The 16,560-nt window shown below is 39.8% G+C and overlaps 1 protein-coding gene across 1 annotated transcript in view; it reads right to left on the reverse strand.

The window, feature by feature from the left end:
• Nucleotides 1–16,560, reverse strand: part of LOC134573602 (olfactomedin-4-like) — an 82,587-nt gene that overhangs the window by 1,502 nt on the left and 64,525 nt on the right. Inside the window, exons 4-6 of the mRNA XM_063433388.1 lie at nucleotides 2,427–2,576; nucleotides 2,075–2,287; nucleotides 313–463 (exon numbers count right to left, since the gene is read on the reverse strand). Coding sequence (XP_063289458.1) covers nucleotides 313–463; nucleotides 2,075–2,287; nucleotides 2,427–2,576 — 514 coding nt within the window. The remainder of the gene's footprint in view (nucleotides 1–312; nucleotides 464–2,074; nucleotides 2,288–2,426; nucleotides 2,577–16,560) is intronic.

Below are 16,560 nucleotides of genomic sequence, written 5' to 3' on the forward strand. Positions count from 1 at the left end.
TATCTGAGAGATCTTTAACCAGAAAATAGGACATTTTCAACACTGCCATAATACTTGTCTTTCAGCAGCATCTTCACCAATTAATTGGGAGACTAACTGCAGACAATGTTTTCTTTCTAACACACTTATCATTAGTCCTTCCCTTAACAGTAGATTAGACTTATTTTTCATTGTGACAATAACTGGGGAATGATGGACCAGCCCCCCGATCCTCTAGATTCCTTTACATATTACAATGTAAATAAGAATTAGTTGATTGATTTTTCTACAATGAAGATTTGCTTGTTTCCATGTTCTACATTCGGTACTCACCGATGTCCACCGGAGGAAGTGGAGTAGCGTTGACATGGTCCTGGCACTCTTCCAGTCGTTTCTGTAGGGCTACAATTTCCCTTCGTATAACGAGAACGTTATTCTTGTCGTAGGATTCCAGTTGGTTGACCAATATGGAAATGTTATGGATCTAGAGCAGAATAAATACAGAATTAATACTTCTGTATCATGGAAAGTGAATATTCGTTCTTTAAAAAAGTCATATAGAATAAATAATTGTATGCATTATCTAAAGCATCTATATTGATACACTTTGTAATAAGAGAAATAGACAGCCGAACAAAGCAGAACGGCAAATAATATCAAGGCTAGACTGGAGGTCTTCTAACTGGGTGATGAGAGGTGGGAGATACTGGGGATTTTTAATATCTGACTTTACTGTTTTTTTGTCTACATTTTAATTTGCTAAATCACGACACTCACCAGTATATAAATCCCTTGATTTTATAAAAAGATAATCATCATTATTCAACTTCTCATCGTTTACACAGGACGAGAAATGTCGCAGAATAAAGTGATCTTTAGAATTTACACATGTGCTATTTTATTTATAAACAAAATCAGGGTTATTTACTGAAGTGAGAAGTCAAAGTGAATTTTAAATTAAAGGGTTACTCCAACCACCATGACCACTATTGCTTTAAGAATTGGTCATGGTGGTAGGAGTCTCGTGCTTGAAAAGCTGCACATATGAGATATTTGCAATTGTCTGCTGGGGGGCTAATTAAACCACCGGCACATGTCAGTTTGGGAACCCAGAACTCTGTCCAGACTAACCAGTGTCAGATCTGTGCATAATTTACGTCCGTCGTCGGCGTTCTTTGCACTGGTGGCAAGTGTAACGAAAGCATGTGTCTCCCCTGTCTCCATCCCACTCTTCTTAACTGCAGCCCTCGCTGCTCCCTACACCCACCAATATTTTATTTCTTCTTCCTCCCTTTTTAAATGCAGTCTTCCCTCTTCCCTATACCCTCTGCCATTTTATTTCTTCTTCATCGCAGTCCCTCTACTGTTACTTTCAACGGTGCGCACATGAACGCTGAGAAACTTCTCTATGAGAAGCCTTTGATTGGACCTTGGCGCGTCTTCTGTGAGGTCACAAAGGGGCATTTTAGGGTTTGTATCGGAGAGACCTAAGCAATGATTCCCAACAGGACATTATTCGTGAAGATAAGTGTTGGAGTAAAAGTAGCTGAATTTAAAGCATAGCTGACAAAGACATTTTCCAGTTTGGCTATTTTGATCTTCCAGGGACACTCCAGACCCCTAAAGTTCTTTATCTTGCTTACATACTTTATGTGTGAAGAGTGTGTCCTATTTCTTCATTTTACAAAAAGTGCAGATTTCAATAGAAATTGACACTTTTATAAATTAACCTTGGTACACCCCCTGGCTGTCAATCTAATGTCTGGTCCTGTTACTTCCTGGTTTGGTTAGGTCAATGGAGCTAATCTCAAGAAGTAGGAATTGTCCAGAGCACCTGCCTAGCAAAGACTTCTCATAGAGCTGCATTGGGAAGTCTGTGATTGGACAGCCACAGAAAGTGTGGGCGGGGTTAGAAGGGGAGGGTTTGCAAAGGATGCAGACAAGAGATGACTAAGCTGCACACAGACATGACCCATTCATAATAAATGGAGTGGTGTGATGTCTCCACCGGCCAGGCTGGTACAGATCAATATAACATTCTGTTCCGTAATATAGCAAGTGGCACCTTCCAAATACAGAAATCTCAGAGAATTACCTCAACATAGAGAGCTTCCACAATCGCGTTGCTCCCATTAAGAGATATTTTCAGTTCCAGAATTAGAGACTCCATCTCTCTGATCTCCAGCTTCACGAGCTCGAAGTCCAACTCGGTGTAAGTAAGCCCTCCTGTCTCCATTATCTCCACCCGCTTGGTTAGGTCTTTCAGCTTCTCTATGTAGACGGTCACCATGAGTTCATAGCTGTTTATCTGGAGGAATTGTAAAATAATGAGATACTTTGTCTATTGCTGTCACAATTACATGGTGGGTTATAACAATGCATTTAAGTAATGCTATTTATATGGTCTAATACATGTGAAACGAAGAGCATAAAGCCTTATTACCTACCTTAGTAATCTGTTGTTGGACGCTGATACTCATGTTGTAATTGTAGATCTCGAGGTACTCTATGCGATCAGCCGGGAAAGTGGAATCTGGGAGGATCACGGTGCAGTGACAGACCCCATTTTCATCCAGAGACCCTGTGGAATATTGGACCTGGGTTGTGGAGACATATGGGAATTAATAATATGCACACTGATGATCACATCATGTTACATCATTACATCAGAATTAGAAGAATTAAAATACATTTCGGTTTTATTAAGTTTTCTTTGTGTGAAATTTTATTTATTAGGAGGAAATGTATCGATCATAAAATATTACACTGCAGGACTCGCAGGTCTCAAAACAAAGACATAAACTAATATACAGTGAGGCTCTCAGGTATCTGGGATTTCAAAATAAAGCGAGCAACAAAGAAAACTCTCTGTACAAGTTTCAGTAATATTTGGACAATACAGATAATAATTGCTCAGTCATTATTTAATCCCCCCCAAAAAATGTAAACCGAAAGGAGATAGAAAAAGAGAAAAAAATACTCTCCAACCGACAGAAGTAAAAGCTTGGGGCAATCTAGAAGCCTCTAGAAGTCCACTGTCTCGGTAGTAGTGAATCCATTGTGCCCAAATTGCTGTATATGTCTCAATATAGCCCGATGTGATGAAAATAAGCTCCTCCATTGTTCCGAGGTTCTCCATTCTAGAAAACCAAAGCCTGAAAGACTATGTATCAGGTTTAGGCCACATTGGGGGAATTAGGTGTTTGGCAGTGTTCAGTATTTAAATAGACTTTTTAATAGATTCATAGATTTTTTTTTACATATGCGGAAATCATAGATTTTTTATATAAGTCGCCACTGAGATATGTTGGAGTAGGAATGATGCTGGCTGGAATGGAAGGAGGTGATTGGTGAATATATCTTTTTCCAGAAATAGGTAATCTGGGTATAGTCCTACTATATGTGGAGGAAAGAGCCCAGGGCATCCTGACATCTCCAGCATGCACCATTCTGAGATGGAACAAACCTGGAGAGGGCCTTTGGGGTTTTATACCACAAATATAGAAGTTTATAGGCAGACTCCTGTGTTTTGCTCACCAAGTAACAATGGAGAACTAAATTATAAATTCCTTCTTCCAAATATAGTTAATGAGTAGCAATCGTAAGGAGGAAAAAAAGACAGTAGGTATTACAATAGCAGCGCCTGAAAGACATACAGGTTAAAGGTTCATCTTTACCACGCTCACCCTGCCTAGCCAGGAGTGGTGGGGTAGGGACCAGTTTGCTAGGTCTATATGGAATACTGTCAACATAGGGGGAAAGTCCAAGCAATAGAGGTCCTCTTGGTCAGCTGACATTCCCATATCTAGATATTTAATGGCTTTAGTCAGCCACTGAAAGGTGAAACTCCGTTTATTGAGTTTTACCACTTTCTAAGATAACACTAAATATAATTTAATTAATTTAATAAAAATACTATTCTAGGTAAACAAACACTAGGATTACAGCGTGCATTGCCAAGTGTGAAATTACATTTTCTGGAAAGTTAAACATTAAAGGGGCTTCCAGTTCTGCCATACCTCCCAAGTGTCCCTATTTAGGATGGTCATTTACTATTTTGAGCCCAAATTCCTCTGTCCCTCTTTTCTCTCCTAATGTCCCGCTCTTCTAGGAGCTCCATATTGTTGATGTGTCTGAGTGTATAACAGCAATACTACAGCAATAATACTCCCAGTCATGTGTCTTTAAAATACAATAAATGTTGTTAGATATAAGTCTGATGAAATAAGAAATATTGTTGTTAGTCTAAATTACATTTTATTTTGATAAATTGTTATTAGTAAGAACAGTCCAACCCTTGGCCACATTTCACTCACACCACTAAAATTAAAGTGTTTTTGTTGGTTCATGTGAAATGTTAGGAGGTATGGGTTCCACTGCCATCTTGACTGGCCTCATTTTAACTGAGTTCCTGCCAGCCGATATTACAAACCTCTCCAAAGGAGAAATAAGCACCCTATTACCAGCTCAGTGACCTGGCTTTATATAAATTATTAATACCGAGATTATAAATACCCTTTATAACTAACCGGCTCTGTGACCTGGCTTTATATAAATTATTAATACTGAGATTATAAATACCCTTTATAACTAACCGGCTCTGTGACCTGTCTTTATATAAATTATAAATACTGAGATTATAAATACCCTTTATAACTAACCGGCTCTGTGACCTGTCTTTATATAAATTATAAATACTGAGATTATAAATACCCTTTATAACTAACCCACTCTGTGACCTGGCTTTATATAAATTATTAATACTGAGATTATAAATACCCTTTATAATATACCGGCTCTGTGACCTGTCTTTATATAAATTATAAATACTGAGATTATAAATACCCTTTATAACTAACTGGCTCTGTGACCTGGCTTTATATAAATTATAAATACTGAGATTATAAATACCCTTTATAACTAACCGGCTCTGTGACCTGTCTTTATATAAATTATAAATACTGAGATTATAAATACCCTTTATAACTAACCGGCTCTGTGACCTGGCTTTATATAAATTATTAATACTGAGATTATAAATACCCTTTATAACTAACCGGCTCTGTGACCTGGCTTTATATAAATTATTAATACTGAGATTATAAATACCCTTTATAACTAACCGGCTCTGTGACCTGTCTTTATATAAATTATTAATACTGAGATTATAAATACCCTTTATAACTAACCGACTCTGTGACCTGGCTTTATATAAATTATAAATAGTGAGATTATAAATACCCTTTATAACTAACCGGCTCTGTGACCTGGCTTTATATAAATTATTAATACTGAGATTATAAATACCCTTTATAACTAACCGGCTCTGTGACCTGGCTTTATATAAATTATTAATACTGAGATTATAAATACCCTTTATAACTAACCGGCTCTGTGACCTGGCTTTATATAAATTATTAATACTGAGATTATAAATACCCTTTATAACTAACCGGCTCTGTGACCTGGCTTTATATAAATTATTAATACTGAGATTATAAATACCCTTTATAACTAACCGGCTCTGTGACCTGGCTTTATATAAATTATTAATACTGAGATTATAAATACCCTTTATAACTAACCGGCTCTGTGACCTGGCTTTATATAAATTATTAATACTGAGATTATAAATACCCTTTATAACTAACTGGCTCAGTGACCTGGCTTTATATAAATTATAAATACTGAGATTATAAATACCCTTTATAACTAACCCACTCTGTGACCTGGCTTTATATAAATTATTAATACTGAGATTATAAATACCCTTTATAACTAACCGGCTCTGTGACCTGGCTTTATATAAATTATTAATACTGAGATTATAAATACCCTTTATAACTAACCGGCTCTGTGACCTGGCTTTATATAAATTATTAATACTGAGATTATAAATACCCTTTATAACTAACTGGCTCAGTGACCTGGCTTTATATAAATTATAAATACTGAGATTATAAATACCCTTTATAACTAACCCACTCTGTGACCTGGCTTTATATAAATTATAAATACTGAGATTATAAATACCCTTTATAACTAACCGGCTCTGTGACCTGTCTTTATATAAATTATTAATACTGAGATTATAAATACCCTTTATAACTAACCGGCTCTGTGACCTGGCTTTATATAAATTATAAATACTGAGATTATAAATACCCTTTATAACTAACCCACTCTGTGACCTGGCTTTATATAAATTATAAATACTGAGATTATAAATACCCTTTATAACTAACCCACTCTGTGACCTGGCTTTATATAAATTATAAATACTGAGATTATAAATACCCTTTATAACTAACCGGCTCTGTGACCTGGCTTTATATAAATTATAAATACTGAGATTATAAATACCCTTTATAACTAACCGGCTTAGCGACCTGGCTTTATATAAATTATTAATACTGAGATTATAAATACCCTTTATAACTAACCGGCTCTGTGACGTGGCTTTATATAAATTATAAATACTGAGATTATAAATACCCTTTATAACTAACCGGCTCTGTGACCTGGCTTTATATAAATTATTAATACTGAGATTATAAATACCCTTTATAACTAACCGGCTCTGTGACCTGGCTTTATATAAATTATAAATACTGAGATTATAAATACCCTTTATAACTAACCGGCTCTGTGACGTGGCTTTATATAAATTATAAATACTGAGATTATAAATACCCTTTATAACTAACCAGCTCTGTGACCTGGCTTTATATAAATTATAAATACTGAGATTATAAATACCCTTTATAACTAACCGGCTCTGTGCCCTGTCTTTATATAAATTATAAATACTGAGATTATAAATACCCTTTATAACTAACTGGCTCTGTGACCTGGCTTTATATAAATTATAAATACTGAGATTATAAATACCCTTTATAACTAACCGGCTCTGTGACCTGGCTTTATATAAATTATTAATACTGAGATTATAAATACCCTTTATAACTAACCAGCTCTGTGACCTGGCTTTATATAAATTATAAATACTGAGATTATAAATACCCTTTATAACTAACCGGCTCTGTGACGTGGCTTTATATAAATTATTAATACTGAGATTATGAATACCCTTTATAACTAACCGGCTCTGTGACCTGGCTTTATATAAATTATAAATACTGAGATTATAAATACCCTTTATAACTAACCCGCTCTGTGACCTGGCTTTATATAAATTATTAATACTGAGATTATAAATACCCTTTATAACTTACCAGGTCTGTGACCTGTCTTTATATAAATTATAAATAGTGAGATTATAAATACCCTTTATAACTAACCGGCTATGTGACCTGGTTTTATATAAATTATAAATACTGAGATTATAAATACCCTTTATAACTAACCGGCTCTGTGACCTGGCTTTATATAAATTATAAATACTGAGATTATAAATACCCTTTATAACTAACCGGCTCTGTGACTGGCTTTATATAAATTATAAATACTGAGATTATAAATACCCTTTATAACTAACCAGCTCTGTGACCTGTCTTTATATAAATTATTAATACTGAGATTATAAATACCCTTTATAACTAACCGGCTCTGTGACCTGGCTTTATATAAATTATAAATACTGAGATTCTAAATACCCGTTATAACTAACCGGCTTTGTGACCTGATTTAAATAAATTATAAATACCCAAGGTTATAATTACCCTTTATAATTTACCGGCTCAGCGACCTGGCTTTATATAAATTATAAATACTGAGATTATAAATACCCTTTATAACTAACCGGCTCAGCGACCTGTCTTTATATAAATTATAAATACTGAGATTACAAATACCCTTTATAACTAACCGGCTCTGTGACCTGGCTTTATATAAATTATAAATAGTGAGATTATAAATACCCTTTATAACTAACAGGTTCTGTAACCTGGCTTTATATAAATTATAAATAGTGAGATTATAAATACCCTTTATAATTTACCGGCTCACTATATAAATTATGAATACCCAACGCAGAGTGAGATTATAAATACACTTTATAACGTACCAGCTCTGTGGTCTGACTTTGGGTAATTCCCAGCAGTAAAATTAGGAAGTAGACCATCTTCTCTTCTCCTGTCTTTCTGTCTTCCCCTTCTGTCCATTATTGGATTCACTGTTTGTATATAAAGGGATTTCTCTAACCGTTCCTCCTACTTTTCATTTCCTCGTTATCTGAGTAATTTTTAATCTTGCCCAAATGAATTCAGTAATTGAGGATATTAACATGTTGTTTAGAAATGTAGTGATCGGGGACCGTGGGAACGTTCTAGTAATGACATTGATGAGATATGAGTGAGTACAGTACACCAATAAGTACATTTTATATGGATATACTTTAATAAATCTTAATTTTAATGGCGTCTACGATTGGTAAACCATTTTTTTTTACAGATGATAAGATGAAAAAATACTTTGCTGGAGGGAAGTAATAAAAAGTAAGGTAATATAAATGTGATGGGAGAGTGTTTATTATCTTCATACAAGGGGCTCCTGCTATCAGAAGGTTTCCACAATAAATATATTACCAAACAATAGCACTAAGTATTGATGTGTTCCACAGAAAAGGCCCCACAGCTTTCAGTGAAGGTTCCATAATGATTCAATAAAAACTCAGCTATGATTAGCTGTAGGACTGCCTCATCTGCCCTCTGGATTCACACAGTAATTATTCCAGCAGTTTATTATTTGTTAGTGGTGAATAATGTCCAATCAACAGCTTCTAATTAAGTATGAACTGCTTCTGTTAGAGAACATTAAACAGGACTACGAGCACAGTCCAGATTGCACAAAGCTCCAAGCAAGGGGATTAGTAGGACAAGTGTATGCACAGCCAGGATAATGTTCACCAGTCCTAAAGACAGGATTCCGAGTTATCACGCTATGGATATTTGGACAACATTGACAGATGTTATTGGGAAGTGTTTAGGGTGGCAGTTGGATTGACAGCTGGGTGGGTGGGAAAAAGGAAGAATAAATAAAATTGATTTTCTACAAAATGACTGCAAATTAGATTTGTATATTCAGTTTCAGCTAAATTGAAATTCATCCAAATTTTGTGCAATGTGGGGGTCGTCGAAATTCCATATTGCAATATCACCGAATCACAAAATAACTGAAATGGTCAATGGACGAACCAGCTTAATTTGCTTTGTATTTTGAAATGTACTATTTAACCCCTTCAGGACGGAGTCAATAGTGCACGTTCTGATCAAAACGTAAAAAAAACCTGGAATTTGCGCTATATGTCGGTTCGACCGTAATTCACCACTGTCACATTAAGTGCACCCACACTTATTATATATCATTTTGTTCAGGAGAAACAGGGCTTTAATTTATCATTAACTATTCATATATGGAACATAATTTATTATGAATAAAATGTAAAAAAAAAATGTGAGAAAATAAGATTTTTTTTAAATTTGTATTTCCGTCTGACATTTTAGCTGTGATAACATTTTAGCATAATACTGTTAGGTTTTACTGCGAAGAAATGCACATATTTGTAATCAACAATGTCTCACGAGTACAACAATACCCCCATTAACAGGTTTCATAGTGTTTTGGAAAGTTACAGGGTCAAATATAGAACGTTCCATTTTCAAATTGAAATTTGCCAGATTGGTAATGTTACCTTTGAGACGGTGTGGTAGCCCAGCAATGAGTATTAGCCCCATAATGGCATACCATTTGAAAAAGTAGACAAGCCAAGGTATTGAAAGTGGGTTATGTTTAGTCTTTTTTTAGTAGCCACTTAGTCACAAACACATTCCTGGGCTACCATACGCTCTCAAAGGCAACATAACCAATCTGGCAAATTTCAATGTCAAAAAAATGAAATGCCAGCCTTATATGTGACTCTCTAACTTTCCAAAACACCATGAAACCTGTACATGGGGGGTACTGTTATTCTCGGGAGACTTCACTAAACACAAATATTAGTGTTTTAAAACAGTAAAACATATTACAACAATAATATAGTCCATAAAAGTGCTGTTCGTTTGTAAAAAATGCAAAAAACGTCACTTTTACTTAAAATATCATCGTTGTAATACAATGTACCAGTTTGAAACACTAATATTTGAGTTCAGCGAAGTCTCCCGAGTAAAACAGTACCCCCTATGTACAGGTTTTATGGTGTCTTGGAGAGTTACAGGGTCAAATATAGTGCTTGGGAATTAAATTCTCTGCACTTTCTCCCTGTGTTGTCAGGCATGTCAATCAAATTTTAATTAATCAAATCACCTAATTATGTTAAAATATTACTTAGACATAGATGTAGAATTTTAATATATATGCATTTATAGGTATTTAAATTCTACGTGTATGGATATATAATTTATATTAAATTTTGTTTCAATATTTTATTTATGAATTTTATTATATAATTTATTTATTATTGTAATTATACGTATTTATATCATAGGCGTGCGCCCGGGGTGTGCCGGGGGAGCCTGGGCACACCCTAATCAAGCCTCAAAATTGAGTCTCCATCACCTCCGTGCTGCACTGCCGTTTACGGTCTTTAGCACAATTTTTCCCTCCCATCCGATCCTTCACTATGCGAGCGGTATCTTCTCCAAGAACGGCACGTACAGATTATTTCCCCTCCCTTCCCGAATCCGGCAGCATGGCTTATTTTGGCATTTACAGAAATATCACTCACTCACTAATATTTACAAATTCAGCAGGCAAAATATGAGCTACGAGGTTAGCTTGGTCCCTCCAGGACTTATCCATAGTAAGGGTAAGAAGCTCTTGAGAGATTTCTTGAAAATTAACTTTACTGTATATCATTGTGTCATGCTTATAAATCGTTCAGAAAATGTTTTTTTATCTACTCTGAATGGGACAGAGATTGATTGACAGCAAATATGTGTCTCCCGTCTTTACCAGGTATGTTTATTTTGGGTATGTCCATACATCATTCATGCAGGTCTACAAGTTAGAAGATACTGGGCCCATTCCCCTTCTTACTTTGCCTTCAACACATGCACTTTTACCTAGGTCTTTTAGTATCAATGAACATGCAATGACAGGGTTAGGTCTATATGAGGTCATTATGGTTTCCTTAGTGGAATTCATTAACACTGAACTCAAATCAAGTGTTATTTTGTATCTGAATTCCAAATTATTGATTCTCTGTACATACTATATACATGTATTGGTGTTGCTGTGCATCATTCAATGGACACAATGGGCAGGAATTCCCTCTGAACAGACTGACTGCTCTCTGACATAAAAGAGGCTCAATTAAGGCTTTTTTCTAATCCCTTAATCCCTGTATACCAAGAGAAATATAGGTTTTCCCCAGCCACAGTTCCACTCATCACATAGGATAATTGGGACTTCTCAATCAACTAATACATTGGCTCAGACCGTTTGTATACAGCCTGGCTCACAGTAAGGTTCTATTATTATTCTATTATAGGCTATATTATTCTATAATAGATTCTATTATCCTGCAGCATGACTTATTATGGCATTTATAATAATAATATAAAAATAATATAAGACTTTCATTTATTTCTCACTACAATAAACATTTGACACTGTAAATGCCATAATAAGCCTATCATCCGGTCATTACATTGATATAATGTTAGAAATACACAGAAAGCTCAAAATAATGGTCAAAAAGTTTTTTTGTTTTTTTTTTAAAGTGTAAATTAATAAAAATTCTAATTTGCCTTGGTACAAAATAGTAGCCTAATATATTTTATGAATGTATTTATTTGGGGGGAAGGGTCATAATTGTGAACTGGCAGCATCCAACATTAGATGAGGGGATTATTTGGGTGCCTACCCTGACTGAAAGAGACACTAAGCACCATAACCACTGTTGTGTGCTACAGTGGTTATGGTGCTATAAGTCCCTGGATGCAGTTTGCATGACATTGTCTTGAGATAAATAGGATGTTACTAAAAGTTATAATACATAAAAAATGTGCAGCAAAGAACAAAGAAAACTTCTACAAAGATTTTGATTGCTGACTGAGATATTAAGGGAAGGATTTAATTCCACCTAAATATTGCAATGAATAGATTATTAGCATATCTTTAAAGAAACACTATAGAGTCAGGAACACAAACAGGTATTCCTGACACTATAGGGTTAAACTAACTATTTAGGTTACCAGCCCTCTCTGACTGCACGTGTATGTGTGGATATATAATATACATATACACACGCGGCGTGTGTGTTTGTGCTTTAGGGTGCACACCCTAACGCAATAGGCTGCGCACGCCTATGATTTATATATATAATATATGTGTATATATCTATTATATATATATTATATATGTAACGTCATTCTAAGTGTTTTTTAATACTAATATATGTACTTATATTAATATTAAAATACACTTTGTATGACGTTACATATATATAATATGTATATATATTATATATATATAAATATATTTCTATTTTATTTTTAACATGTTTAATAATTTTTTTTTTACTTCCCACCAGCAGGGGGACTGTCTGACATTTCAGACAGTCCCCCTGCTGGCAGATCCACAGCCAGCTATAGGGGGCCATTTGATCGCTCTTTGAGAGTGATCACATTGCCCCCGGGGGCTTCTTTTGCCAGGGGAGGGCTGCCTGGGCTGTCAGACAGTCCTCCCGAAGCGGAGCGCTGGGAAGGTAAGTATCCTGGGCGCTCTGGGGGCTGCAGCCGTTACGGCTTTAAAGCCCAATTAAAGCGGGACGGCATAGAACGGCGTTAAAGGACCACTTTAGTGCCAGGAAAACATACTCGTTTTCCTGGCAATATAGTGCCCTGAGGGTGCCCCCACCCTCAGGGACCCCCTCCTGCTTGGCTGGATGCAGAGTAAAGGGTTAAAACTTACCTTTATTCCAGCGCTGGGCGGGGAGCTCTCCTCCTCCTCTGTGCCATAGGGGAGGTGGGGGCTGGGGGTGTTAAGGAGATAGTGGGTGTGACGAGACCAATCTCGCCACATTGCATTGGAGGAGCCTGGTCGCCCGCCTGCTGCCTTTGGATTATGGACCGGCAGCTAAAGGGTTAATTTTACTGTGCAGAAGGATTTATTTCTCCCTTTCTGCACAGCCGTTCGGTAGATTCTATCTACCGAACAAACAGCCTGTTTGCAACCTCCCCAGAGCCGTGGGAAGCCGGCCGGCGCTGTTAATTGGCCACCCAGAAGCTGGAGTGTGCTGCCAATTTACCTCCCTGAAGCTGGGGTTAACCGCAGCTTAATTGATTGTTACTGGGTGGCCGCGGTTACACTTAGGTGGCGGTGTTATGGAGCTCCCCGGGCAGCCAGCGCTATTCTGCCTGGCTTTCATGCACCAAACCCGGACACTTTTGCGTGCAGGCACCGCTGAACCTCCAGCCCCTGGTTCTAATTCATACGGATTTAACCGAATACATCCAAATTCGGTAGTTTGTATAGGTGAATGTTTTAACCCAGATAGCTATGCCATGGAGCATATTAGTGTAATTATAGACTTTAGCTCCATGGCAATTAAACTGTATTTGTGTGGTCTGAGTGCCATTCACCTAATAATGTGCACTCAGACCTGAGCTATCTGGGGATATGTTACATGTCTGTGTTTTATGTATAAAATGTGTCTTTATGTATTTTAAAGTGATAGTCTGTCTTTGTGTCCCCACGTGTGTAATGGAGTTTTACCTTTGTCCTGGGAGATAATTGAATTACTTCTCCAGGGCAGAGAGGAGGAAGCCAGGATGCATTGTGGGGATGTTTTACTTCTGTATGTCTGTAATTGGTACTTGTCTGTCCATTGTTACAGTCTTCCATTTGGTCCCTTAGGGGAGTGTCCACCAGGTGGGAGACCTGCATAAATACAGGGGCAGGTAGCCCTCAATAAACAGACCACTGTTTGACCCTCAACACGGAGCCTTGTCTCGTTCTTGGGGGGATTCACTGTATGCTGATAGGGACTGACTGCCAGGAGTGTAAGCCGCTTGGAAGCTTTTCATGTTCGTCTGCTAGCAGCTATTCGTGAGGTTCCAGTTCGGGAGTTTGGAGTGCTACCTTATTCCCTTGTATGCAGTTCGGGAGTTTGGTGCATTCACCTATATCCAATTCGTGAGTTTTGGTGATTCTACAGTAGCTGTGCCTGTCTGTGAAACGGGGATTATCGCCTAAACGATTTTAACCCCTTGTCTGCTGAAACGGTCCGTTACAACTGGTGGCAAGCGGCGGGATTTTCCCTTCTTTTTCCCTGCACAGAGGATTCAAGGAAAGCACTGGTGTATAGTGCATGGAGGGCAACGCCAGCGACCCTGGCTTCGGAGGAACTCAAGGGATAGAGCTAGCTACGGGCAGCGTCCCTATCCACAGCAACATGGAAGGATTGCTAGCAGCAAAACCAAGCAGGTCGTTATGGCTGAGTTAATGGAGCTAGACCGGGAGAACTTGGTTGCAGCAACACCAACCATTCAGGAGATGGAGACACCAGCAATTCGGGAGAATGAATCGCCAGCCAACAGGGAGATTCGGGAGAGACTAGCGTGGTTCGGTCCGAACCCAACAGCTGACATTGTTCTACAGGTAATGACCATTGTAGCGAAAGAGGTGAAACAAAAGAGGGAAATAGAGCTGCAAATGAAGCTAGCTGAAACCCTGGCTTCGGAGGAACTCAAAGGGATGGAGCAAGCTAGCCCCCGGGCAGCGTCAACCTACGAGGAGGAGTTCCTATGGAGGCTACAAAATGCCTTGGCCCAGGAGTGTGGCCCTATTTCAGCCGAGGAGGAGCTGGCCTGGAGAGATGGGTTACGGCGAGATCTCTGGCACGAGGCCTTGGAGCGGACACGAGGTTCATGGGGAGAAAATCTCCCAAGTGAAGCACAGCGCAGTCAGAAACAAGCGGCGCTGAGGATGCCCTTCCTGGGGTGTCTACCCCCAAGCGAGGGGGTGCTGGAACTGCAGAGGTTGATCAGAAAAGAACTGTGGCTGGATGAGGCATACCGGGCGTTACGGTGGTTCTCAGTCCAGAGGTGCCCCTGGATGGCTGAGAGTGAGAGGCCAGAGGGCAGTGACTACGATGGCCCTGGTCTGTTATGGGAGGCATTGGAGGAGGATAGTGACTTTGGCAGCACCAAGGAGTCCCGGTATTGGGACATCAGGGAATGGCGATTGGATGCACTGGAGCTCCCTGATGCTACTGACCTGGAACCAGATATCACCCGCCTGATCACCATCGAATGGGAGCTAGAACGGGATTACCATCAACTGTTCGACTTCGCCCAACCAATGTCCCTCAGCCCAGAGGATCACCTGGACACTGTACCCCCTTCTGTCCAACCAGACCCAGAGGTGAGCGACCTTATAGAGCGGTCCTGGGGAGACCCACAGATGGCAGGTGGAGATTGGACCGAGGTCTCTCCACCGGCCCTACAGGGATGCTGGGTACCCAGCCCAGATCCCCAGCGGCAGTGCATATCACAGGGAGAGGAGACACCCGGTCTCTCTTCCCAGCGGCGGCCTGAGTTCCAGGAGGAGGGGATGGCAGATCCCTCCACCGTACAGCAACCAACGTCCTGGGGAGGGGAGGCAACCGGCCTTCCTCTCCTTCAACAACCAGGGGTACCCGAGGCAGCAGGCCTCATAGAATGGTCTTGGGAGGACCCCCAGCAGGCAGGTGGAGATGGGACCGCAGTCTCTCTACCGGCCCTACAGGGATGCTGGGCAGGCAGCCCAGATCCCCAGCGACAGACCCAGCTACAGGGAGGGGAGAGCATCAACCTCCCTCCCCAGCCGGAGTGTGCCTTTCAGAGAGAGGAGACAACCGGTCTCTCCCCCCAGCCGCAGCATGTTCCACAGGGAGCGGAGAGCATCGACCTCCCTTCCCAACGGCCGCAGGAGTATCAGGAGGAGGAGGTAAGCCAATCCCCCCTCCCCAGCTAACTCCTAACTTGGGCCCAGGGTTAACAGTGGAGGTTTTAACCCCCACTGACCCCCATGTTCCCTTTGCCACCGGGCAGGACTATGCCCCAATTCCCCCAGCAGCAGAGCTGGCATCTGGACAGAGCGCTGTTAGCCTCTGCCCTCCCTTTTTCCCGGGCCAAGAGCCTGGCTTACCACGGGGTACCCCAGCGGATGAGCTGGCAACAGGGCAGAGCGCCGCTGGCCTCTACCCCCCAAGCAGCACCAGCAGTTTACCTAGCTGCACCAGGGAGACCGAGGGTGTTGAACTGTCCCACTACAAACTTGAACCTACAGGCCAGTACTGGTTATCGTGGGGGGGCTACTCTGCTAATTTTTATTTGTGGGTGGGCTGCCTGACTAACCGGGGTACTGACAGACGGAAGGTCAGGGGTCTGTGCGCCTGGAGAGGACTACTCGCCGGCCTCTTGCCTTGGGATTATGGACCCGGGGAGGTCTGGCCCTTTGAATGCTGTATGTGGGCTGGCCCGCCAAACAGACTTATTCTGGGACTAATGACTGGCAGTCCCGTCAGCCCCACTGGACCCGGAAAGGTCCAGGCATGTCTGCCGGAGCAGGGAGAAAAAGGGGGGCCATTGTGAAGGATTTTCCATGTACTTGCCTGTGGGCCCTCAGTTAAACCCT

Source organism: Pelobates fuscus, chromosome 9 (genome assembly GCF_036172605.1).
Source record: "Pelobates fuscus isolate aPelFus1 chromosome 9, aPelFus1.pri, whole genome shotgun sequence".
In the NCBI taxonomy this organism is placed as follows: Eukaryota; Metazoa; Chordata; class Amphibia; order Anura; family Pelobatidae; genus Pelobates; species Pelobates fuscus.